Source organism: Ischnura elegans, chromosome 5, assembly GCF_921293095.1.
Source record: "Ischnura elegans chromosome 5, ioIscEleg1.1, whole genome shotgun sequence".
Classification (NCBI taxonomy): Eukaryota; Metazoa; Arthropoda; class Insecta; order Odonata; family Coenagrionidae; genus Ischnura; species Ischnura elegans.
The window spans coordinates 2,235,582-2,260,839 of NC_060250.1; the positions used below are offsets into that span (position 1 = coordinate 2,235,582).

General features: G+C 38.3%; 1 protein-coding gene across 1 annotated transcript in view; it reads right to left on the reverse strand.

The window, feature by feature from the left end:
- Positions 1 to 9,079: 9,079 nt before the first annotated feature.
- Positions 9,080 to 25,258, reverse strand: part of LOC124158420 — a 60,854-nt gene continuing 44,675 nt past the window's right edge. The window contains exons 3-4 of the mRNA XM_046533499.1: positions 18,562 to 18,791; positions 9,080 to 10,397 (exon numbers count right to left, since the gene is read on the reverse strand). Of these exons, the coding sequence (XP_046389455.1) occupies positions 9,901 to 10,397; positions 18,562 to 18,791 (727 nt within the window). The 3' untranslated portion in view covers positions 9,080 to 9,900. The remainder of the gene's footprint in view (positions 10,398 to 18,561; positions 18,792 to 25,258) is intronic.

The window sequence follows — 25,258 nt, forward strand, 5'->3', positions numbered from 1 at the left end:
ATGAACGAAAAATGATATGTATTAGTATAAGTTAAGTAACTGAAATAAAACTATTTTTTCAATGAATTAATCTCATAAACTAAAAAAGCGCTGTTATAATGTTCTTATAATGTTGGTTTCATTCATCTTTTCCATGCTAAAATGTCACAACTTGGCTTGCCCCCCCCCTCCTAGAAAAATCGAGATTGAAAAATGTCTGAATTTCATTGACCAAAATGTTAATTCTTGGGTTTTCGGACACAAGAAACCCGAAAAAATCACTTTCATTTACGAAAATTCAGCCGTTGACCCAGTAAGGTCACCGTCAAGGGCATAATGCCTTGTTTCCACTACGCCCTTCTTACGCGGGTTAGCGCTGACCCGGGTTACATATCGTTGTGGAAACGGCAGTTAGCGCCAACCCCGGTCAGAATTGTAACCCGGGTTGGCTGACGCGGGTTAGCAGGTAACGCGGGTTAGAAATCGTAGTGGGAACGCTAGTTTCCTGATCTAGTGAGCAATTGACGAACGTATTTCGTCTAACAACCACGAGATCAGGCAATTATTGAAGGCAGGAAAAACGTTGCGAGTACACATTTTTTTTTAATAAGAGCGGGGATGGCCAATCCTGAGAGAAAGAATTTTTTAGACGACGAGACGGAGATCTTGCTCTCGATTTATGAAGAGGAAAATATCCAACGGAGGTTTCGGGGTACATTTAAAGGCCACAAACAGGTGTGGGCAGACTTAGCTGCTCGGGTATAAAAGCGGCCTATGTTGACATCGCAGAATACCTCCACCACTGCAAGATCTGACCCAAACTTGAGGTAGTACAGTGCAATCGCTATCCTTTAGGGACGAGAATAGCTTCTCGCGTGCGCGTACTTATTTTAACGATGCTAGTCCTTATTCTATTGCACAGCATTTGAAATGTATCCCGCTGAATACGATATGTTTTTTGAAAAGCATCTGGTCATTTGGGAACATCTCCATCCCAAAACCCGTGACTGCTAACAAACCGTCAACTTCTTCTAATGTAATGCCGGGGTTTTCTTCGTAACCTATTTATAATATAGGCCCTCAGGTTCCTCCTCCGTCGCATTTCTTCTTCCATTTGTTCCGGAGGCGGATCCAATTTCGCCACAGCATTAAATAAATGTTGATCAAATGCAACAATCTAGCTACTTGAACCTACATTTTCATCACACGCTATTTCGTTACTCAACTATTTACCTCCCCCAAACTTCTGTTCCCGGCAGGGTATTCGGACAAACTTCCCGTTGGAACGCTGGTCAGGTTACCCATCATCCCCTAACCGCTGTAGACCCTTCGTAGTGGAAACAAGGCATTAGTCTTAGACCATATAAATTACTTAAATGGTCTAAGACTAAGAGCTTAGACCATATAAGAACTAGACCCGCCATTCCCCACCCCTACCCATATCTCGCCGTGTGGCCAACATCTCCCCTCCGCTCCCTTCCTTCCCCACCCACTTTTAAAGCGACGTGACGTCACGGTTGGGACGCTCATCGTCGTAGCGCATGGCAACGAATGGGGATTCACTGTATCACTGCGGTATTTTGGCCATTTTCTTCGCTATTTTTCAATTAAAAGTACTAATGTATATTGCGTTATGTACGAGAAGTATTTTCTCAGCCATGGTTGGATTAGTGAACTTACAATTAATAAACAGTGGCCTTTTTCGGCATTGGCGGCGACGAAAAAATATTGTGGCTGTAAAATGAAGACAAAGCCCTTTGTAAACTTCCGCAGATTTTTTTCTTATCTCGTTAGCGATCTAGCATCATTCGGAACATCGTTATAAAAACATGAAATCTTGCATAAAAGTTGTAAACGGGGGAATTTTATATAGGAAAAGGGTCATGGTGTAAAGAATTTGCCGGTCGTCCACGAAGTAACGCGGCAACGCCTTCGCATATAGTAATCTTTAAACGGTCAATTATGCGATGCAAATTGAACTGCGCGCTAACGCTACAAAAAAGGGATGTCAACAAATCAGCATGTTATTTAGGTAAGTAATTTAGTTATTTCATAAATGCATAATTTTTTACTTAGCAGATAGCTCTCGTGTTATTTATATATTGCGATGGTGGAAAAAGGTCGCCGGCTTTGCAAGTGACACCTATGATTTACGTACGCTACGGAAAATTCTGGGAATAAATAATACCTATTAACATATTTATAATTAGAAAGAAAGAGAGGATTGGATTAAAATAATTTTAAAAATAAATTTGCTTTATAACAATCAATTATATTTAATATATTGAATAACTTATTAAATATTTTCATGTAATGTTGTACGTATGTACTTACAGAGTTTTCAATTTAATTTTTTTAAACAATTTACGACATAATTTAATTTTTTATATTCTTGTCACAATACTTAAGAAAAGAGGATGCGGATTCAACGATCATCTATGAAATAAATCTCATTTTATTAAAAAATCCAGAAGCGATTACTCTGTCAAATGTGTGAAATATAACGGATAATTTTCTATTTTTCACGGCAGTATAAAATTTCGAAATCTTGGAGACGCAAGAGCATAAAAAATATTTAAATACTGCTGCATCTTCCTCCAAAATACAGATATTTTTAGTAAAAACAATTTATGGAGACGAAGAAAAGAAACTAGCATTAGCATTAGGATGTCTTTCCATGCTATTTTTATAGTCATTCCTTCAGATCAAAGGCATGTACATCACAAGTTATCAGATCGGTTTTGCAGCGCACATGATACATAACGCCGTTCAAACAGTTGCTGTGTTTTTGCCCGCAGATATGAAAAATATTGTCATTAAAATATATTTCTATTTTTACATTACACTGTGCGTCTTCAAATGCTGAAAGAATTTTTTGAAACTGCGGAAGTCGCATGTATAAGAAAATACTTGGTTACTGAAAAACGAGCTAGTTACCTCTTTCGTCAGCTGTAGATAGAATTTTTAAATTATACCACACCATGAATTCCTACTTTCTATATCAGGCTTAATGCCCTACAGTTGTAGAAGATAGTTTTGAAAAATAATCCTCAAATTTAGCTAGAGTTTAAAAACAATCAATCACCTTTTTTTAAAATGCTATTGAAGTTATTGAGGGTGATAAAATTTTGGTAATCTAAGAGGTGAATGAAGTTTAAAATATCTGAATCAAGTCAGAAAGTCAAAGCGGTCGGCTAAAATCTCTATGACCTTTGACCCCCATTACGACTTTCGGAGGTCAAAATAAATTGTTGTACGGATGAATGAACTGCGTAACAGACTTTGGCACCCTTCAAAACCTATGGTTTGACACGTTGGTTGTCATGATGGCCAGACATTTAACTCTATGACCTTTGAGACCTCGGTGGTCAAAAAAATCAACAATACGGATCTATTAACTGAAAAATCGACTTTGGCACCTTCAAAACATATGGTTCGAAACCTGGGTGTCACGATGGCCGGACGTTTACCTCTATGGTCTTTGACCTCCGTATTAACCTTGGAGGTCAATTAGTGAATAATACGGGTATTTGGACAATACCGCAATGACTTGGGTGCCCTATAAAATCCATGGATCGACACCTTTGTCGGTATGCTACTCTTTTTGCCACCCTTATGACCTTGACGGTGACCTTACTGGGTCAACGGTTAAATTTTCGTAAATAAAAGTGTTATTTTCGGGTTTCTCTGGTCCAAAAACCTAGGAGTTGACATCTTGGTCAATGAAATTCAGACTTTTTCTATCTCGACTTTTTAAACATTTAAACCCCATAGGGCAAATTCAAGTTTGGACCCACATTGTGAGGTCAAAAGGTCAAAATTGTAAAATATTGCTTACACTCAAAAAAATCTTGGGCAATTTCCCCATAAGTGTGCCAATTTTCATGAATATTGCTCCATGCAAAGTTATTAAAATTACATGCTTAATAAATGTATTTAATGCGATCGCTTCGTCTTGATTTATTTAGCTTTTGGCGCAGAGTCAAGGCTATAAAATGCCTTAGTTCATCGTAAAAATATGTTTATTAAGTGTATAATCATTTTGCGTGCCCAATATCGTCACTTTTCAGCGACTTTGCAGCGTATGAGCGTTAAAATATCTCAAGCGCGCATACGGAATATCGTCTGCAGTCCCAACCATGACGTCACGATCCCTCATCCCACTCACTTCCCCGCCGACATATACGACACAAAAACGATGTCGAACCGAAGTCGGGCCGACAAAAGATGCTACTGGGGAGCGCTATGAATTTGTTATTGAATACCTTTATTATACGCAACCAAAATTCTCGGTACGTAGTGAAGATAATCTTGTCGCATTTCAAATCGGACCCAAAAATACGATTTAAGCCACAAGGAAAATAGAATAATTTTTAAACTAATTCGAGTGATTATTTGGGAGTTCCGTTTCTATTAACTGACTTGCGATTATTTCTTATTAAACCACTAATGCATTTTTATTGCATATATATATTAAAGAATTTTCGTTTTCTCGACCAAACGTATCAGACTGAACCTGGCCATGGTATGTTGGCGCGTAGAAGACAGTTCCAAAACAAATTATGACGTATATAAATCGCATGGATTTGTTCACAAAGAATTACAAACGTATGGAAAGCCGTTATACATGAATCTTCTCAGTACACAACAGTTACAATACGAATGATGACGCCCGGAAATCCTGTCATCTCGTTCAAAGGGAGTTCCAAATGAATTTTCTCCGTACACAGCAGTTATTACAATACGAATGATGACGTCTGGAAATCCTGCCGAATCGTTCAAAAGTAGTTCCAAATGAGTAGAAAGCAGTTCCAAACGAACATACTCTGTACAAAGGAGTTCCTAAGGGGATCACAAATGAGTTACAAACGTCTTCATATTTCTAATTTTTGGTACAAATGAGTGAAAATGAGTTTCACACCAGTTCCAATGCAGATTTTGGTGTTCCAAAGCAGTTTCAAAAGGGTTCCAAAGCAGTTGCAAAGCAAAAATTTTTCCCTGAGTATGTTCTATAAAAATATTATTCATTTCCCAGACGGCACAGGAAGTTTTCGTACCTAAATACGAGGGTGGACAATCAAGATACAAAAATCGCGCTTAGGAAGTTACTTAGAAGGTTTTGTTTCTTTATTTCCTTTAATGACGAAAAAAGATGCAAGAGGACTGGCAAATTCATATGCATCGATAAAATTGTATCTCATCGATAAAACTGTATTCGGTCTGGGACTATTTTCTTTCGCGGGTGGTGCCATCGTGCCATATCCTCCTAGAAAGATCACATGTCTTCACAAGCTAGCACAAGGCGTTGGAGATCGCGTCGTTTACGTAACGTCTTATCACATTTCAGGGATTTTTGTGGTTAAGTTTGTGAAAAATAGAGTGTCTGGTAATAGTGAAGTTTCCCTTATTCTTTAATTTCATTCACTGGGCTTCAGAAACGTGTTTGTGAGATATTTTTGTTAAAAATGCCTTTCGTGTGTTTATTGTCGGGATGACGTAATGGAAACTCCGGGACATGGTTCAAGGTTTTAGCTTTCCAAAAGATCCTGAGTTGAAGAAGAAGTGCATTTGGGCGAAAAGAAGAAAACATTTCACCCCTACGAAAAGCTGTGAGGTATGTACTCTTTCTCGCTGTAATTATTTGGATGTAATTTTAAGTTATAGAAGTGGCTTCGGGATGTTGATGCATCAACATCCCGAACTATTCAGTACTGAAGTACTATAGTACTATTCAGTACTAAAAATGGTGATTCAAAATATTGTAGCAGCAATTCTTTTGAAAATTCTTGCATTTTAGTTGTCTTTTTTGTATTAATTCATTCGGTAAACGTGTGGTTAAAGAAGAAACTAGGAATAAGCTGCCAAGTTTATAGGATCGAATATTGCTTCTTAGCTTGCCCTATGGCGTATTACACGTCGGCTTCCATCATTTCAAATTATCTTATGCTATAGTTTAAAACAATAAAAATATCAGGCATAAAAATATTTACTATATTTACGAGCCTAGTAATTTGATTTCTCATGCAGAAATACCAAAAATTGGAAATGATTTGACCTAATAAGTTACATGGTATTTTATTATTTATTAATTTTAGGTGTGTGAGCTTCACATCGCACCTTGTGATATCAGAAAATAATCTGTGGCCTTGGACGAGAAGACGAGGAGAAAATTCTTGCTGAATTGGAGGTGCCCAGATTGGAGGAAGGTACCATTGCTTCACTGTTACCTGTCGCCAAGAAGACAGACATTGTGGCAGAAGTGACATATTTGTGGATGTGGATTTGATTTGTGCAAGTTGGTGCAGTGATAGTGGACGTTCATCGGAGAAAGTATTGACGATAGTTTGTAGACAGTCCTCTTTTAAATAATTTTCTATTCGAAAGAGAATAAGAGTAATTGTTTCGCTAAATTAGATGTGGGATAGAAGAGAAAATTGGAAATATTATTGTGGTTGACAATAGAAAATACATAATATATGTATTGTATTTCTGTGGGTTTTTTCTTTCCTGCCTCTTTAAAATTTCTTGCGGTGGTGACTTCATGCAAAGTAGGTAAGTATAAAATCGGAGGTGTGATCTAAGAGATAACATGTTTTATTTTACAAAGTGTTTATGCTGGTGATTTGGCAGGACTTTCATATTTTTAATAGGGTGATACATTTACTGCAGTGACCTAGGGACTTTTACTCGTCCCAAATAATTTTTCAAATACTTTAGCGCCTGATATGGGTAAGTTTTAGTAGCTGAGACTGAACTATACGTTAATTTTTGCTTGCATTTTGATGAATTCGATCATACTAATAGCAGATGTGTCAGCAATCCTGTTTCATCGGCAATTTTTATTTAAAAATTTTATTTCGTTAGGCTTTAGGGTAAGCTTTTTAATGCTCGTGGGCTATGTGATGTCTTATTTAGTGTCAAAATTAATAAGAATTTACTCTCATTAACATCTCAAGGTTTCCAAGTAAGTACGAGCCACTTAACAATGCTGGATGCTGGGGGTGCGTGAATTAGCCATGAGAATCTCATTTTTCGCAGAGTTATTTAAGTGGCCGAGTAAGTTTTGTAAGTTCTCAATGGGTAGATAATACTATATCATGAATTCTAATTACCATGAAAAACTCACAACCGACAAAACTTTGTCGGTCGTGAGTCTTTCATGGTAATTAGAATTCATGATATGGTGTTATTTACCTATTGAGAACTTACAATTCATAATGATTCGTATCAAGGTTCTCGCTACGGTCGGTAGCTATCGATTGTGTTGCGTTCGATACATTTTTCGATCGTTCGAGTTACGATATATCTAATGTCGACCTAATCGATTGAGATTAGCCTGAGTGCCGTGTTCCTGCGCGCTTCGTATCCAATCGTACGTGCTTAGTAGCGGACATTCACATGCTGCGTACGCGCTTCGTCGACAGCCCGCGAACGGAAATTATCCATTGACGAAAAGCGACGAAGCGGCATAGTATCCCCTTAGTCAATGGGTACTATGTACATACGAATTAGATACGGAGGGTTCTGTGCCGTCTGGGTTGGTTATGACTCATAAGAGAGAAATAATACAACAACAATCACACATATATAGACAATAATTATAAGTTCTAACTGATTGTGTTTATTTTATCACAACCACAAAAATATTTCCATCATATAAATAACAGAGGCACATATATTTAGCCAATTAGGCGAAATGAGAAATTAACATAAGTTAAGACAATATTATTTGGTAAATGAAACATGACTAGAAAAATATCAATCTTCCACAGATCTTCAAGAATGTTTCCATGCTCACACACTTCAGTATCTCATTCAATAAATCTTTTAGGAAGATGAAAAACATCCTACATAGTACCATTTGACTAATTTAAAAGTATAAAATAATCCCTCTAAATGAACCATCAGCTGAATGTATTTAAAAAATCAGATGAACGACAAAAAGATCAGAAAGAACCTGAGGTACCGTTCAACAATGCTTCCCTCATCCTTCAGACCGCTTTAAAGAATGCTTCCGAACCAGCCATTGCAAGTCGTCAGTCACTCTAGATGGTGAGAACACTTAAACCGATCAAAAAGAGAATAATGCAAGTACTCTAAATATCAAGTCTAGAGAGCAGTGGCGCCGACTCCATGGGGCCTGAGGGGGCCCGAGCCCCCTCAAAGATTCGTTTGGGGGGGCGTAGCCCCCTCAATAATTCAAGGAAATAATTAAGTTATATTATGCTTTGTGAAATCACAAAAATATATAGGTAATTTTTATTTCCCATGTTTGACGATAGTTACCTTTTAAAATAAATTCAACAATGTGTTAAAGCAAATAATTATAAGGCTAAGCAGGTTAACTGAATCAAGTGGTGTGAATCATGATAGTGTTTCGGTGCTGCGACACACTTTGAATTTAACCTCTTCCCGGGGCAAGACCTCCGATATGGGCCCCCCCAATAGTTTTTATAAGTCGGCGCCCCTGCTAGAGAGGGACATAATCAGTAATTCTGCCCAGTCAAAAAGTACACGCGAAAGGTTATAACTAAATTAGACAGGTGATTTAACCAAGAAAAGGGAGGTTGTTGGAGTAGAATAACCTGGATTCTAACAATTCTATGCTCAAAAATGGAATGCATTGAATGACCACTGGGTGAAATATTTAACAGAGCAGAAATTGTGAAAATATTTTTGCTTCTTCAAATTATGCATTTATGGCAAATGGGCCAATGATATTTGTTCATGGTATAATTTAAAGAAAAATGAGCAAAGGAATTAATGCTCAAAAGTAACCATGTAATTAAGATTATTCAGATTTTACAGTCTAATCTTCAGGGGTGGCTGTTGGGGAAGCAATTGGTCTGCCACAGATTCTTACGAAAAAGAATTGAGCATGAAATTATGTAGCTAAATAATGCATATCGATGGCTTAGTTCTAACAACACGTATCTGAAATTCAGTTTCAGATGGGTATCTTAAACAAAGTGTAATAACATTAAAAAAATAAAATACATGCAAAGAACAACTCTTTATTTGCAAATGAATGCTTCTTTTCCAGTTTTATGAACTTTTGATTTTTAATTTCAGTGTGCAAGTAAAAGAAATTAATCGTATTTCTGCTCTCCTGAAAAGTTGCTATTTTTGAAATATATAAGTTGTTAGAACTTAGCCATCGATATGCTATACATCCACTTACATGTCGATGAAAATATTTCTCAAGGCAATTGGTGCTCCAAGCAATATTAGATAACCAAATGCCTATTTCAACTTCTTTAGGAAGAAATAGCATTAAGTAGTTTATAACACTCACTATTTCAATATAAAAAGGTAAAAAAATAGACCTTAATCTCAGGTCAAAAAATCAAAGCATTCATTGCTTCATGGTGAAGTAAATGATTATTTTCTAGTAATTTTTCCAAGATAAAAAGCCTCAAAAAGCTGAAAATATTTTAGGGAAAATATGTTCAGCACTATTTTATTTAATGCAGTCATTAAAAATATTGCATTACCACTAATTATCTAGACCAATAATTTTTTTTAAGATTTTAAAAGCTACACCGTTGAATTTACATCTACATAATTCAAATTCAAGAGATGCCTGACTGGATCAGGAGGAAATTGCTACAATGAACACAGATACATTGACTTTTGACACTGATTCAAGGCCAAGCAATTGGGTAGAAGAGATGGCAAAGATCTTTTCCTTGAGTTTAGTTGAGTACCAGAAAAATGCACCCGCTGTAGTACAAATTATCCACTAATTTTGTACACAATATCACAATTGGGAGAAGAGCAGCACAAGATTGTCTATTGGTCAAAGTATGTGCAACCACCAGTCCATGTTACATCACACCTATCTCGTGTCTAGGAATATCCGTGGATGATGTTTGTTTCACAGCCATTTGAGCAGTCACACCACACGACCACCGCTTCTGTTCACGCCTGCTCCCTCAATGACACCGTTTCCGTAGCCATTGTGTTCACACCAGAGGCTTTCTTGCCCTTCTCTACCCCCATCATCCTGACTTGTGGCAAGAAGAAGAGATAGTCGAGGTAATTTGGGCGTTGCTTCGCCTTGGCACTGTCAGCCAGGAGTTGCACTTTGGCACTTGGAGCATTAGATGCACTGAGCGTGGGGTGGTCATGCAAGAGCAGCCTTTGAGTCCGAGTGCATTGAAGGCCACCCTCATCCCACATGGCAGAGCGATTCCACGGCGCTTTCTCCTGCTTGTTCCCTCCTCCACGCTTGAGCTTCTGATCCTCTGAGTCGCGTCGCAGAATTTTGAACGCTACGAAGATGAGCATGATGAGGATGAACGAGCCGCAAATGGGAACCACAATGGTGGCGACGCGGAACCAGCCATCGTGCCCACTGTAAAGGGCTGGCGCAGCACCATTTTCCACGGCCCCAGCATGCTGTGAGCCTGATGAACCTGAGAAAGACAAAAAACCACTCAGGCATTAAGAGCCAATCACAGAGACCACATTCCCACAGGTACCCATATCAGTAACCAAAACAGTTATTTATAGCTGATTTCAAGGTGCTGGAGTTGAAATTATGTATTGTTAAATTTTATTTATCATTGTCTGTTACCTTTAATACATAAAAAATAACTCAATTCTGCGTTCATGACACCTTCATTCGCTATAATGTGTCCTAGTCGTTTTGTTTTTCTTTATTCAGAGGGCTATACATACATCTTTGTACAAATAAATTTTTGTTTAGCATATAAAATTTAAGATGGATAACACCTGATCCTTATGTTTTAATATTGCTTACTTGTTTAAGTACTACAGCACATCCCTGTCAACACAACAATTATGGCCACAATGTGGCCGTACTGTGGTCATAGTGGGTTGCCATTATGGCCCCACAATGGTTTTCAATATCTAGTGCAAATTCGCAAGATGGAGATCCTTAGCATGAATTGGGGCTAGTATGACGAATTTTATTGAAAGATTATTTATCATGATCGTGAATGATATCACTTCAGGAATACCTCTCTTTAAAGTTTTAATGATTTGGGATACACAAACATCTCCAAGCAGCTTTAATATCCAATGTAATGCGCAATAAAATCATCTGGTGACTAGCAGATGATAGCTTTTGATGGACAAGACATTGTAAATTTCAAGATTTTGATAATGTTTACAGCTAAATAACTTAGTCACTCAATGAAACGTGATTTTAGTAAGACAAATATTTGAATAAGAAATACCTTAAATTGCATTTATCCTCCATATTGTATTGTTTACGGCCTTTGATGCACCAGCTTACGGACAACATTGCACATTAAAAAGGACATTAACGGAAAAAAAAGAAAAATACAAAAGTAAAAAGTTATCGCCATCACATACAATGAAAATAAAATCATTTTTATCTACCTATCTTTTATGTAAGGTTTGTTTAAAAATCTGATCACTAAAATCATGTACGTATCAGCAACAAGACAGGATCATCTTTTAAAAATGGCATTATGTGCCAACGTTGACTATGAAATTAATAACAACCACACTTTCTATTTTGATAGCACTGAAATTTCTTGTACAGAATGTAATTTATCAAAAACAATAAGTAATTTCCTACACTATATTTCTCTACTTTTCAAAACAAATTGATGTAAACAAATTTTTGTCCGTATGGAAAGAAAATTACTTTCTAAATTTCCTACCTATCCTGTCAATTTATGTTTAAAATTGTAATACCCTATCATTTTGTTCAAAGCAATGCTGACTCAGCTGCCACTTCACATTAGCATGTGACCAGCTGTCAGTGCATGAAGTATGTTACTCTGAAGATACATAGTTTGAGATTTTAGATGATTGCAGGAAATTGCAGCTTATGCAATGTAATCACTGAGAAATGGATTAGCCTTAATAAGGCATAGATAGTGCGTGAACCATGCTGATTACTTTTGTTACCTATATATGTACGGTGAAATTACTTTTAAGGCTCAAAGGCAGAAAATTACTCCCTTATTCAGACAGTGTTATAAGCTTTATTTTGACTGCCTGTAGGGTGGCCAAGATAAAGAATGGGGTCTTCATGTGTTGTGTGGCATGAGTGCAGGGCTTCTTACTGGTTGGACCTAGGGAAAACGTGATAAGGAATTTTCCATCCCCATGATTTGGCAGATCCTTTTTCAGACTTTTTTTTTGGTTGAAAAAATGAAAGGAATTACACCAAAGTCAAAACACACAGTAAAATATCCAGACAACTTTGAATTAGCGTTACTACTGTTCCCTCATTCCGAAAATTAACAAGTGCCCGAAACAATGGAGTACATATGTTAATCGTTACGAAGATTCAGAAAGTAATCAAGAACGTGATAAGGAAGGATTCGGAAACTCAGAGGACCCAAATTTTGGACTGAGTACATCTGATGGACGTCATTTTATAATGCAAGAGGATTTAAATGATCTAGTGCACGATTTAAATTTTATCCAAAAAGCAGGGTGAAATCTTAGGACCACGACTAAAGGGTTGGAAATTTGTGGCATTTTTTAGTGTTCCCCCCCGCCCCCCAAAAATTTCTGGTACCCCTCCCCCCCCAGAAATTCCTCGAACTTCCTCGAACTTCCTCCGAACTTATCCACATAACTTCTCCCGCCAAGGACTTTTCGCGCTAAGGTTTTTCGCGCAAAGGATTTTCGCGCAAAACGGCCCTGTAGCAAAATGCCCTGTCTCGCAAAATCCTGTCTCTGGAAAATCCTGCCTCTGGAAACCCTGCCTCTGGAAACTCAGCCTCTGGAATCAGCCTCTGAAACAGCCCCGAAACAACCCCGAACCAACCTACCTGCAATCCAAGACTTATATAGGACTACTGCGGAGGAATACTTACTCCTTGGCAAGCAAGGGGAAATCGGTGCTAAGGCCTTAGTATTGCACTTTGGAGTGAGAAGTTTTACCATTGTCCTATCACAACTCTATCTCCCTCCAACACCTCACCCCAGTATCTCCTTCCCCTCCATGTGTTCTAATGAATTATCCCTCTGATTCGACTGATGTCTCAAACCTAGAAGTTGAGGGGAAAATTCTGGGTGGTATGCTGTTGTCTCAAAACCAGGGAATGATGTTTTGCGGAGCGGCCCTTCTACAGGGGCAGTGACGCACCAGTGGCGCAGTAGTTGAATTCGCCTGGAGTACCCCCTCCGCCGCTTGGAAAAACCCCTCCCCTCAAATCCTGTCTCGTCTTGCTTAGGCAACCTCTCTTCTGCTCGTGGCCTGGTCGTGGACGCATGTCTAGTGAGACATGGCAAATTTAGAGCAATTATTCTGCTGGTATTTAGCTGGTAATGTTTCCTTTGGGATCATGAATTACTATCATTGTTTTCTGTAATACTTCTGATTTTGAATACTCTACTTTGAATAGATATCGAACGATAATAACTCGTAAATAATTTTTTGGAATTTTTTTCTTGTGAGCTGATTTTCTTGTTTGTGGAGTCTTTCCCTGATCCAGCATGTGACCGACGGTTGGAGTTTTTCCCTATGTCTGGGCTTACGTGAACAATCAACTAGATTTTACGACGTAACGCCACATATTGCTGGATGCTTTTGATGTCCCGATATCGCCACTGTTTCTCCTTTTTCCTCACTCACTGTTTGCTTTTTGCGATGATGTTCTCTCTATACCCTAAATTTTGAAATCAACATCAGATGACTAGCGTTTATTCATTTATTCCTGCTAGGTTATTTTAAAGGCTAATCTCTTACATAATGCCAATGAGCTCCCATTAATACTGTTAACTCATGAAACTGAAATGAAAGAATCTTACGAGAATATGTAGTTACTTTTAGAAAAATCACTACCAAAAATATAAATGGAAAATTTGTGGCCACTTAAAAAGTTAAAAGTAATTGCAATGCTACTAGGATTACAGTTTATCTATACGAAATGTTGTTGCTTCATCTGCGAGTGGGATATCAGAGAAAAGAAATATTATTACTTGAAAAAAAAAAATTGTCCGGAACATAAATAAGACATTCCTGGATCCAAAAATGTATTGTCTCTCAAAATTGACGGGATAAATATTTGGTAGACGTAATCAAGGCAGCAATGGCAAGCAGTGAATTTGAGCATCAGGAATTACTCTAAAAATCTTTTTTTTCTGTCTTAGAGATGTTGCTGGGTGACAATTTGTCAGCCTTCGATCGATCCGAAAAATATTCTTTTTCCACCTCTGAATAATAATTAAGGACTTTTTTAAATGTTGTGAAAGCCAGGGACAAAAATGATGCTGGTTTTACTTATTTGAAACAAAAATTCCTTCAATTAAGTGAGGCAAATATCAAAGAAGGAATTTGTATGGGGCCACAGATTAGGGAAGCACTGAAGGATTCGGAATTTCAACAGCAATTGAAGTCAACGGAAAAAAGCGCATGGAACGCATTCAGAAATGTATATGAACATTTTTTAGGAAATATCTTGGCTGAAAATTATCACGATCGGCTTATCTAATTAAATTGAACCAAAAAATGGGCTGCAATATGAATTTAAAAATTTATTTTCTCGACTCACACCTTTCCTTTTTCCACCAAACCCCAGCCCCGTTAGAGATGAACACAGTAAGCGTTTCAACCAAGATATTTTACATTTGGAAAAATAGCACCAAGGAAATTTCAGCAACATATGTTCCTGAAATTAGCTTGGAAAAACATATGTTACCAGATTACTGATGGACACTGAATAGGGAGTTACCAGATGCTAAATATACGAGAAAATCCAATGAAAGTAACCAATTTTTCATATTTTTTAAAATCATGATTTATTTGTTTATATATCCTTGAACCCTTATTTAATTTGGTTGTCCTAAAGAAACTAGACACGATAGACAGGCAAATTCACCGTAATGACCTTTTGGTGGCTGAAAAAAGATCGTATTTGAATTTCCCTCATCTCGTTCCACGGATTCCCTGATAAAAATAAACTCCTCCATTAAGGAGAGGTTTACCCTCCATTGAGGGTACAGGAAGGATAGGTGTACCCTTCCTGTACCCTTCAGCAAGGGTACACGAAGGGTATTTTAGAACATCGGTGGGTACGCCCTCTCCTTCCTGGAGGGTACGGGAAGGGTTTGGCCAGCCTCGATGAAGGGTACAGGAAGGACAAGTGTACCCTTCGGCAAGGGTACAGGGAGGATAGGTGTACCCTTCCTGTACCCCTCAGCAAGGGTACACGAAGGGTATTTTAGAACATTGGTGGGTACACCCTCTCCTTCCTGGAGTGTACGGGAAGGGTTTGGCCAGCCTCAATGGAGGGTACAGGAAGGGTAGGATTAACCTCTTCCCTACGCAGGGCGTGATTTCACGGCCTGAATTTTCTGATGCTAAAGAAGGAAGGCCGGATTATCACGGCTTGACGTTTTCGAAGCAAAAGGCCAAAGGCCGTGTTTTCACGATTTCGCGGTCAAGCATGCCAAGTGGGTCCCAGCCGCAATTAGGGTCTCTCAGCGTGAGAGGTCCGACCCTTTCCTATTGTCCGCATGGGGATTATCTCGGCCCATCCCGGCACTAAGTGACCCACTCAAGGAAGGTGCTCATGGTCACTTATTTGTTTATAAGTTAAAATAACTAAAAACGTTCATGTTGCATTTATTGAAAATCAATGCGAGGAATTACATTCTGTATGTTCTGCCGATTGGTTCCAAATTTTAAACGGAATTCTAGCGTTCATATTAACGGAGTTGATCATCACCTAGAACAATTTTTGGAGACGCTAAGGTTCGATGTTTAATTGTTATTTTTATAACTCACTAGCAAGTTTGTAGGAGCGATATTGTAATGATTTACATCTAAAAATATACGTTATTTTGTTAGCTACATTCTAGATGTACATTTGCGGTGAAATTCGATAGAATATTCGATTTAACTTCTATGAAAAAAAAAAGCCCTCGTAATGTAATAAAATATGATTCTCTCAGTTCTTTGTCGTGAGCCAAAATTACAGCGACTATTTTTAATAACCTCTTACCAACATTTGAATACAAAGGTATTATAAACGAATTTCGCTATAAATACTGATTAATGCATATCCTAAAAATTCGTAAATTTAATGTACGATAATGTATGATAAGGAATGTTTTACGTAGACACATGTTGTGAGAAGCATTCCATACCATTGCAGGAAAGACAACTGCTCTACCCAGGTAGTTACTCTCATATCTTTGATCTCTGGTCAGGTTGCACCTCACAGAGTTAGTTCGGGACACATTAGCGCATTAATGTTTTCTTGGAAAAACTTATTATCCTCCAACTGGAAGACCCAAGAGTATATTGGTGTAAGTATTCTCCCACTGAAATATGTACGTGGAAGGTGATAACCTCACTCTTCTCGGAATAGCTCATTTTCTTTTCAAAATTTTCTTGGCCTGTATTCAAATTTAGCCGTTATATATCTGTACGCATTCCGCTACCTATACCAGGGATGGTTTCTGTGGAACCCTGCTGTGCGATGCAGCCCATACCATGAATGAAAGAGAACTGCACCACCCAGGTAATTACTCTCATATCTTGCTTCTCTGGTCAGGATCCAGGTGGTCTGCTTTGTGCCCCTCACGGGCTTATTTCGGGACACATTAGCGCATTAATGTTTTCTAGGAAAAACTTATCCTCCAACTGGAAGACCCAAGAGTATATTGGTGTAAGTATTCTCCTACTGAAATATGTACGTGGAAGATGATAACCTCACTCTTCTCGGAAAAGCTCATTTTATTTTCAAAATTTTCTTGGCGTGTATTCAAATTAAACCGTAAATGTTCTGTATGCATTCCCCTTCCTCCTCCTGCAAGGATTTTTTTTCAAATGATGTTTCGGTGGAATTACATTTTTTCTTGGAATTATACAGCCAGGATTTTTTTCTTGAAGTGCCTTTCGTTTCGCTTTCGTTAGTTTTGCTTACGTTCTCGACCTGTTCGGAGTTGCTTGGCCGAGAGGAGCGTTAGGCAAATTTCCTGGACTTAACTTGCACTGGGAAAATGTCCGGGCTAGTAACGGATCAATCGATCCTCGAATCGAACGGATCGAAGAAGGATTGGAAATTTATTCTAGAAACAGTGTTTTGTATTTTTTCTTATTTCGTGCGTAATATGAATTTATATTTATACAAGCAAATTTGCTTTCAAATAATATTGAAAGGAACATTGAAAGATTTCATTCCCTTTAAAGTATTTGTTGGTCTATGATATAATGCCGTTTTGCTGAAAGCCCTAAAAATAACCGTAGAACTTCGTTCAAAAGTTCTACAGGCATTGCAAAATGAAAGGAATACATTGATGAACTGACATTTAATGCAACAGTGACAATATAAAAAAATTAAAATTGCACTGGTAACAATTAACTGACCGCAAAAGTACGCCGGGATGGGCTGCTCTCGGGGAAAAGGGTCGAGGATTATCCCCACTAGGAAAGGTCATTAAGGGGAAGAAGCGACTACCTGGTCAGTCCCGAGCCGAAAAAAAACTCCGTACGGAGCGAAAAAGAAAATCTCAAACCCTTTGTAGAGCCAAAAGCAACATCCCGCGAAGGAGCTCGGCTCGAAAAGGTTAATATAAAAACTAAAAATTCATAAATTAACATAAAAATTTAAAAAATCGCTAATAAACTAAATAAAACGAATGGGGATGAGTTGCAACAGTGATTTCTAAAGTTATAGGGCAGAAAAAAAATTAGCCTTCACGTGGTCTTGAACCCGGGACCTACATATTAGAGGATCATGAACTAGTGATATAACAACCATGGCTATCGAGGTACTTGACAGAATTAGCTTCTCAACCGAACTTATACTACAAAATCTTTCTGTCAAAGACTGCTTACGTTCTTGTACGGAACTCAATACTCTTTAGCAGGTGAAAGTAGCTGAGGAGACACTCTCACGATATGTTTTCCTCAGTTATAAATGCTAAGTCCCAAGGAAGGGTAGACTAAGGATTTTTCTCTCCTTCCCCTACCCTTAATGGTGGGTAGAGGAAGGGTTGACGGATGGTAAGGGAAGGAGTTCCAAGGAAGGGTACACGAAGGATTTTTCTATCCTTCCCTTACCCTTAATGGTGGGTAGAGGAAGGGTACACGGATGGTAAGGGAAGGAGTTCCAAGGAAGGGTACACGAAGGATTTTTCTATCCTTCCCTAACCCTTAATGGTGGGTAGAGGAAGGGTACACGGATGGTAAGGGAAGGAGTTCCAAGGAAGGGTACACAAAGGATTTTTCTATCCTTCTCTTACCCTTAATGGTGGGTAGGGCGTGGGTCGTGCAAGGGTAACTACCCACCATGAAGGATGCTACCCTTCCTGTACCCATCATGGTGGAGTTTATTTTTATCAGGGTTATAAACCGTAAGAAAGGTAATTCATTCTCCTGTGAAGCGATGGTGGCAGCACAAACTCTGTTGGGATACTTTTTTCCCTCATAGAACATATTGGCAATGTAGGAGGATGCATCCGAATTATTAGTTTATTTTCATCATCAGCACAAAATTAATGAAGTCAATCATTTAAATATCAACACTTGAAAGTGTATTGTATGCCATTAATATCTCTAACTCGCTTGCGTACGATGTAACGCAAGGAAAGGTCATATTAAACAAATCAGCAACTCACCCACAAACAAGGAGTCATTGGTGAGCCTGAGGCGGATTTGAGGGCTGTCAATGTGGTTGCACATGTCCGAATGGCAGCACAACAACAGCATTTGGCTTGTGTTTGGCTGCCGGACCCTCCCACCACTGCCCAGATCAACCTCACTATTACCACCACAGTCGGTGCAGTTGCGTGGTGCAGGCTCCTCCCTTGGAGTAGAGGTCGTCACGTGGCACACACCCCGCCTCGAGCTGCAGGTAGGGTCAAATGAAAGCATCACAATGGAGAGAGTAGAAATATGTGCTTTGAATGAAAAGTACATGTTGAGAATACTTTAATATCCACAGAGACGTGCATGTGCAACATAGGCATGGTATGCATATAAGGGTGGGCCGAAAAAAGGTTTTTTTTCCTGATCAAATTTGCCCTGTGCGGGAAAGTTGCGAAATGATATCAGGATCTCGCACACAAATTTTTTTCTAATCAGATGACATTAACCACTGTTGTCCAAGCTCTTCAGTTCATAATTTTGTGAAAAATCAGGCTTATTTCAGAATCAAACGGCTATGAAGATGCATTTTTATGTAAATATGGGATAATGAATGATATTGAAGAGTGGATACATGTTTATAGTCTACAAAAATGAAATTTGAAGTTTATTTGACAAAATCTATGGCTCAAACAATGTCTATGAATGAACAACAAAATTATAGCATAGACCACCCCCACAATACAGCGAATCTTTGCCTACGTGGAGCATCGTTTCGAAGATTCCATTTTGGGGGCTAAATTGCAGAAAAAATAATATTTATTTCAATTGAATTTCATTTTTTAGTAAATAAGTCATCATGTAGTAGTAAATAATCACACAAAAGTAATAATAAGGTAAATTATTTCGAATTGACTTCCATCATAATGACAAATAATGTACCTGTGGAGCTACTTTCAACAAAAAATTCAGCCAAGGCTGAGAAAGAGCAAAACCTGAACACCAAACATTTCACTAAAGCCGTGTCCCAACTTGTTAGGTATTAGGCATCATGTATTTAGCCAGCCAGATTCTGGGCGGCCAAGCGCAAGGGAGCATGAATTGGGACATCCCAACCAGTGCGATCTCTTACGGGGCTTCCGGGTAACTTGCACTCTCACGCCATCTGAGAGAAGTATTGAAGTTGTAGGGGAGGTGAGAGAGGGAGGGGGAAGTAGGGGAGGGTTTTCGTGGAACTCACGTGGTCCCAGCGCCGTTATAACCACGTGACCACGTTTTGAATCTGTTCTCATGGCAAGTTAGGAGCTCTCGTGATCCGTGTGATAAGTCTTTATTTTTATAAAGTGAAAATGAAGCACTACCGTAGTGTTTTGGAGTGTGGTGCCCATATTTCGGATGGGAGGTGGTGTACTGCCTTCTGCTTCGTATGTCAGTGTTAAAGCCAGTTCTCTGATTTATATTCAGTGCTCACGCGCCTGTTAATGCATTGGATTCACAACTGTCCTTTGCTGAAGTGTTTGTGTTGTGTTGAAGTGCCTCCGACTGTTGGTTTAATTGTCTTGCATGGTTATGCTGTGGTGTACTGCCTTTTGCTTCGTATGTTAGTGTTAAAGGTAGTTATCTGATTGCTATTCAGTGCTCATGTTCCTATATTAATGCATTGCATTCACAACTGTCCTTTGCTGATAGTGTTGATTGCCTCTAACTGCGTGTTGGTTTAATTGTCTTGCTTGGTTATGCTGGGTTGTACTGCCATTGGCTTCATATGCAAGTGTTGCGGCGAGTTATCTGATAAGTATTCAGTGCTCACGTTCCTATTAATGCATTGCGTTCACAACTGTCCTTTGCTGATTGTGCTGAAGTGCCCCTGACTGTCAGTTGGTTTAATTTTCTTGTATGGTTATGCTGGGGTGTGCTGCCATTTGCTTCATATGCATGTGATAAGCAAGTTGTCTGATTGCTATTCAGTGCTCACGTTCCTATTAATACATTGCGTTCACAACTGTCCTTTGCTGATTGTGTTTAAGTGCCTCTGACTGCCTGTTGGTTTAATTGTCTTGCATGGTTATGCTGTGGTGTACTGCCTTTTGCTTCATATGCAAGTGTTGTGGCTAGTTATCTGACACTATTCAGTGCTGACGTTCCTATTAATGCATTGCGTTCACAACTGTCCTTTGCTGATTGTGTTGATTGCCTCTAACTGCGTGTTAGTTTAATTGTCTTGCTTGGTTATGCTGGGTTGTACTGCCATTGGCTTCATATTCATTTGATAAGCAAGTTGTCACATTGCTATTCATTGCTCATGCCCATATTAATGCATTGCATTCACAACTGTCGTTTGCTCAATGTGTTCGAGTTAGCAATATTTCTTTCCTTATCCCTGAATGTGAGGTTATTTAAATGCCTTAGTATTTTTTCGTGCTTTATAAAATTGTTTCGAACTTAAGGCATTGAAGTGGTGATCTATTGTTTTTCAGTGATCTTTTTCAAATGTTAATGTTGCCTTGTTTTATAAATGTATTGCTGTTTTTTATCAATAAAAATGACTTAATGTTTAATTACCATTGTTTTTTTATTTAAAAGAAACAAAAAGTTTTGTTTTTCAGGAAATGCGAGTATTAATATTACTGTATATACTGGATGACATATTTGAATACCCAGTTTTGCCGCTAATTGTCAGTGCTGCCATCTATCGGCAGTCACATACACTTTTTTCGGGCTGCCATCTATAAATATCACTGTACTACGTCGAGTAAGGAAAAAGCGGGGGGTGGGTAGGGGAGGCAAGGTACCTCCTCTTAACATGGCAGTTCGCAAAGCCTGGGACATCCTTACCCAGGTGCTGCCATCTACTGGGCACTAGGCCAATGCAAAACAAGAGATAATCGGAATGATTTGAACAAATGATGAACAAAACCAACCCGTGTTCCAATCCACGCACCTTGGTTCCAATCCACCGTAAATGCGCTCTTGCGCTGCTTGCGCTCTTACCCGCACTTTTGGATCGTCACATTTCGGAAGTGACGTCACGTAGTGCGATTCCAATCCGCTCTACGTTCTGCTCTGAAGAGCGCATAGTCGAAGAGCACGAGAGGGCGCATGGATCCACCCTTATTCGCTCTTCAGCCCTTCGTCTACCGCCGTTGAGGTGGAATTTTCGTGGATTCGGATGGGATTTGATTCGGAGCAATGATTCGGTTCTCTAAATCGTTTATAAGGAATCGAGTGAATATCGAATCCGAATGAATCTTGAATAGATGCGAATTTAAGGGTGTCCAGCGACCGGGAAAGTCGGGAATTATGCATGAATTTTTTATCCAACCCGGGACTGTAAAAACGTTTATATCAAATTCATTTCACGGATAATTTTTCCAGTTCAACGCCCATTATCTGGTTAAAATCTAATTGTTGTAGATATAGGTGCAATAGCTAAGAAGAGTTTTTTCAGCCGCAACGAAACGTGCAATGTCAGACGAGACAACAGAACCGAAATATACTAATATATGTACTCTATCTGAATGAATGTAAATATCTAACTATGAACTCAAGTAAGACTCAAAAGAATGCCAGGTGACGTCGACATCTAGTTACGAGTTTGAAGCAGCTCGTCAGGCTTGCTTTGAATAATGTCAATGCTAACAAACGGATTTCTTTTCCTTGTAAATATATTAATATGATATAACATGAAATCACTTCAATGGTTTAAAAATCATGTAAGAGATTCGGGTGTATTAAAATTCGAATATATCGCAGTAATCACGTAAGATTAATCTGGGAATTTGTAAAATTTCCCTGGAGAAGCTGGAATTATGCATGAAGTTTTCTGCTTTGGCTGGATGCCCTATATCTGCCGTATTTCAAATATTATGACGGGTACCTATTTACAGTGATAATTTTTCATTTTAACGACATCTTTAATAAATTGTTTCCAGATATAAAAACCACTTAAATTTGTCTGAATATACGAACACTACATGGTTGCCTACACGAAATTAGTAGCCTACAATTGATAAATCTCGCCTATGCCGTATTTTATTCGTTTTAACTTCTGCAATTCCATTTATAAGTTACATGTAAGCATATATATAAGTACATATGTTTATAAGGCATTAAATTATTGCAACACTCACTCCATAACAACAACAACATTGCACTATTTTCTTACCCTCCAAATTTGTTACTCAACTTTTTTCAGTTTCGAAATCTGCCACTTGACAGTGGTGGCACTACTTGCAATAAGAGCAGGAAAGAGCGAAAGAGCCGTTTAGAGCGTAAGAGCGTAGAGTGCACCCTATGGATTGGAACACGGCCATTGTTAAAATGTGAAGTGATTTTGAGTATTAGATGTGGGAGAAGAGTATTTAATCATAATTTTAGTATCTTAGACAATCTTTTTGTAATAGTAAAGTAGGGGCATACTTTCAAATTCGTATTTTAAGTTCCGTATGGTTTTGTTAAAGAGGTTTTAGCTAAGTTTGTGGCGAAATGTTAGCGTATATTCCTTTTAATTGGTTTTTAATATTTCAATCGTGAACATATAATTAGTGAATAAATTGTGCACCAGGGGAGCAGCCAGGAATCAATGGTTTTAGGTGCAACTAACACTGGGGGGTCTGAGGGTCTGGAATACCCGCTAGGGTCCCACACAGCACACGGACACCTTTCGGACATCCGGTGATTGTCCGCCAAGTGGCCTATGGACATCCTACGGACAGCCGAATTCATACAAAATGATGTCCGCTGCAAGTCCGCATGTCAGTAAAAAAGGTGGCCTATGGACGACCTGAAATTGTCCGCTCTGGACACCTTCAGGACACGTTTAGGTTAGGATTGCATTTTGTTCGATACTAATAAATAATAGGTCCAGACAAGAATTTAAATAAATAAGGCATCAATTTCATGCACAATATTTATTTGGCTTCTTAAAACAGTACAATGCCAGAAACTACATACGATTTATTTAACTTTCTTCTTCCCCTGTAACCTCTCCTTGGCGTGCCTTAGCCAGCTTTGGATGGCAACCTCCACATCCTTTTCTGGGGCTGTCTTGCTCTCCTGCACTGCTCCTGTAATAATGAAGTATATAAACATTTCATTGTAGCAAGAAATTGTATCTTGTACGTAACAAGCAGATTACATAAGACAGGACGCTACAGTCTTATTAGTCACATGTTTAACATTCTTAAGGTTTCAAAATTAGGAAACCTGTCCATTACAGGCTGAATACATTTTACAAACTTTTCTTTGACTTTTTCTTGTTCTTAAATAAGAAAAGAATTTGAGTAAAATTATTAATGTGTTAGTAATGTATATATTATGATTAAGAACATTTTTCATAGAACAATTGTTGAACTAGATTTTAATCCCAAATATGAGAAGACTGTTGCCTGTTAGACCCTGGTGCACCATCTAGAAAAAAATTCTTTGATCCATCCTTGCCAGACAGCTTAGTAGAGGTCTCGAAAAAGATATTGGAAAAAGCATTCAAATGGAGGATAATATTTCTGAACAATTGGTCTCCCCTTGAAGATTATGACTACACTAGAGTGAATTGTGGAGGTGAAGAAAAGTGTTACATAAGCTGGAGCTAAGGAAGACTAATGCAGAAGAGCTGAATATGATATAGGAGTAAAGGAAACTAGAAAATTTAAAGGAGGAAGTTTAAGTGAACTAGATCTCTTGGGATTAGTGTGAAAACAGCCACACTGATTTGGCACACAAACCACTTAGCTGCATTGGCCGAGATGCAACTTAAAAAAATAGAAACTTTGAAAAACTAGCAAAAACTTGCTGTAGTTAAGGCCATTCCATGATTTAGATCTCCGAATTCTTCCAATCTTAATAATTAAAATAGATCTTCTAATGTAGTCTGGTATCAAGGCAAAAGTGACAACCTAGCTCACTGGCAATATTCACATTTCGACAGAGACATAACAGGGGAATAGCAGCTAAGGCCTGCTGTGAGCTACTGAAATTTCTATAGCTCCTACAAAAACACCTACTTCAAAACATCTTAGTTAGCTAGAGCTACTAGAAAATAGTAGCTTCTGTAGTACTGTGCAACTACCATCCCTGTTGAATAAGTTATCCCATTCTTAAGTTCTACAGGTGCTATACATCGAACTTTTAAAGAGCATGAGATCCTTTTCAACCACGTTTTTGGTAATTATACCTCCCATATGCAGAACAAAAATTGTTTTCAAATGTTTGAATTACTTGGTAGTGGAATCTGCATCTGAAAATAATACATAACAATACTATTTTCTCTACCTTTAGCATGGAAGGGTGAACCTTGTATTACAAGATGTTTAATAATTATTTAAATTTACTTTATATGAGCTCCCTTTAGAGGAGCAACTTGTCAAAAAAGTATCCAGACCAAAATTATTCCTCCTTGCTCAAACCTATATAATAATCAAACGAATACTTACACCTCTCTCACATGCCTCGCTTTAGCATGTTCCAGCCAACTCTTCACTGTAACTTCCACACTAGAATTGGTGGCTGTATCGTCCTGGTTAAATGCAACATCTGTAAAGAATGAAGACAAATAAGTATACAGACAATTATAAGAAGAGAGACATACAAACTTATAAATAGAGATAGGAAATAAATAAAAATACAGATGAACTATTTTTATTCAACTCCACTACATGAAAGCTATAGTCAGTAAATGCCTCCAGGTAAATATATCAGGTTCACGATACTCTACACCAAAATGTGTACCGA